The sequence below is a fragment of the Phytophthora infestans genome, genomic scaffold (assembly GCF_000142945.1).
Source record: "Phytophthora infestans T30-4 supercont1.219 genomic scaffold, whole genome shotgun sequence".
NCBI lineage: Eukaryota > Oomycota > Peronosporomycetes > Peronosporales > Peronosporaceae > Phytophthora > Phytophthora infestans.
The window spans coordinates 73529-75703 of NW_003303540.1; the positions used below are offsets into that span (position 1 = coordinate 73529).

The window sequence follows — 2175 nt, forward strand, 5'->3', positions numbered from 1 at the left end:
ATCTTTAGTGGGAGTGTTGTGCCGCAATATCATTCAGTTTGTATGCAGAGAAATGAAGTAAAATGATAGGTCAATAATGGTGTAGCTCTCTGCTATTGGTTGCGATGGCAGCAACTCGTCCTAGCCATTCAAGAAGAAAGAGGCCGCGTGCCCCATCACTAAGATAGGTGAAGCCGAGGGATGTAATGGAGAGATGGCCGATGCCATCTCACTTCCAAAACTGACGGCCTAGATCAACAACTACCTACAGCTGTACGCAACAGTTGCCAGCCATGCAGAGCGCCACACCCAGCGCCTTGGGCCATGTGAAACGCTCCTTGAGGATCCATACGGCGAGGATCAGTGTGAACACGGAGGAGGTGGCACTGAGGATGGTGCTGCTAGTGACGCTGGTGAGATTGAGACTCTCATTGTACGTGAAGTTGGCGATGAACCAGAGTGGAGCAACGACGGCAGCGGCGACCACTGTACGACGGAGCGTTGCCTTGTTGTGCGCTGTCTGCTTCACTTCCGTGCCCGTCTCCGACTTGACCTGAGGTAAGCCAGACACGCTCAAGCCCGACAGACCGCGGCCTAACTGGGGGAGCCACACCTTGGTCACGTAGTAGATGGGGAGATTAACGGAGAAGAGCGCCATGCCGAATGAAGTGAGGAAGAATGGAGCCTCGAAGGACAAGTCGTTGAAGATGTACTGGATGAGATGATGGCCACACACACGAGGAAGACGCAGCCTACGACCCACTGCCACACTGAGCCACGCTTGGACGCTGATGTGGGATCGTAGTCTTCGGCATTGGCGGGACCCACCCCTGGTGTCGCAGGATTTGACACAGAGACGTGTGAGACTGACAAGCGCTGGCTCATGGGATGTGCCAAGCTGCCGGAGCTTTCGAGAATGCCTGGCGTCCAGCCTTCAGATTTTGGTTGACGTCGTCATGGCCTCGGGCCTCGGGGGCCCAAGTCGGGCCAAACGTTGAGCGCGTGCAGGGAGATGAGTGAACGAGAGAGGGCGGTGCCTCCAGATTTGCTAGTCGGACGCTGCTTGGGACGATTCGTTTGCATACATCCGGAGCACTACACCAACGACACGTAATGGAAAAACAAATACAGGTGGTAAAACTGTGATACAGCCAAGGTTGATGCAACGAATTAGTAAGGCTATAATATAAGACGGTATTGAGGCGGTACATCGCAGTCACAAGCGGCGTGACCATTGGTCCAAAAGATGGCCACTGCCCGATAATCAATCCCGTGACAAGCAGGTCCTCACGGCCACGTCAAGCCGCGCCCGAAGTTGCGCGATGGTTCTGCATGTTGTTTGTGCTTGCGTGAAAATACGGATGCTTAATCTTCGATTGCTGGGCACTGTACAGTGTACAGTACACTGAATTGTACCGTTACACTATCCCCCAGGTTACATGAAGAGTGACCCGTCACTCTTGTGGAGACTGGTACACGGTACCAGGGGCTCATGAAGTGACGTCTACTTTGTATGAGAGCTCAAACTAAGCTTACCTATAAATACATTAGTCTTACATCTACTCTTCTAAGTAGCAAACCGTTCTTTCTGAGGCCGGGAACGCGTGAGCTCGCGCTCACACGGGTAGTGAATACCCTTAAACACTTTCTCTGTGCAAGGTGCTCGTGTTCCCCGTCACACTTGGTAGAACTTGTAGCCAATCCTACACCTTCGAGGGTGGATATGATCTATCTGAATCCTATGTGGTCTCTGCATTCAAGTCACGATGGACCGAAGTGGGTTTCCTCATTTGAACGACGACTTGCAGGTACGAGTCCGTTCGAAAGATGGGAGGCATCTTGGGCCAAGATGTCCTCCCGGAGCTGGGCAGAGGGGGGGGGGGGCCGCCTGAAGCACAAACACTGGAATGGGCGCCAAACTCCCCATTAGACTAAAGTAGGTGGGAGAATTTCTTTTAGTTTATAACATAACGAAGGTAAAGGTGGGGACACCGGTAGGCGGGGGCCAACGGGTGTCCTCCCTAATGATTGGTTTGAAAGGGAAGAAGCGCAAGAGTCCACTTATTTGACCCAATCCCAAAATAATTAACGGGTTGTTTGAGGGGTTTCCCACCAAGGACCCAGGGGGAAGGCCGCCCCGTTGGGTCCCTAAAAGGGAATCCAAAGTGGAGAGTTTGGACACAAAACCCTAAAAAC

The 2175-nt window shown here is 52.6% G+C and overlaps 1 protein-coding gene across 1 annotated transcript; it reads right to left on the bottom strand.

Moving 5' to 3' along the window:
- Positions 1-244: 244 nt before the first annotated feature.
- On the bottom strand, positions 245-1214 carry PITG_21156 (Drug/Metabolite Transporter (DMT) Superfamily; the record flags this gene model as incomplete). The annotated part of the gene is made up of 2 exons (XM_002895241.1): positions 245-809; positions 1189-1214. The coding sequence occupies 2 exons, from the start codon at positions 1212-1214 to the stop codon at positions 245-247; spliced, it is 591 nt and encodes a 196-aa protein (XP_002895287.1).
- Positions 1215-2175: the final 961 nt, after the last annotated feature.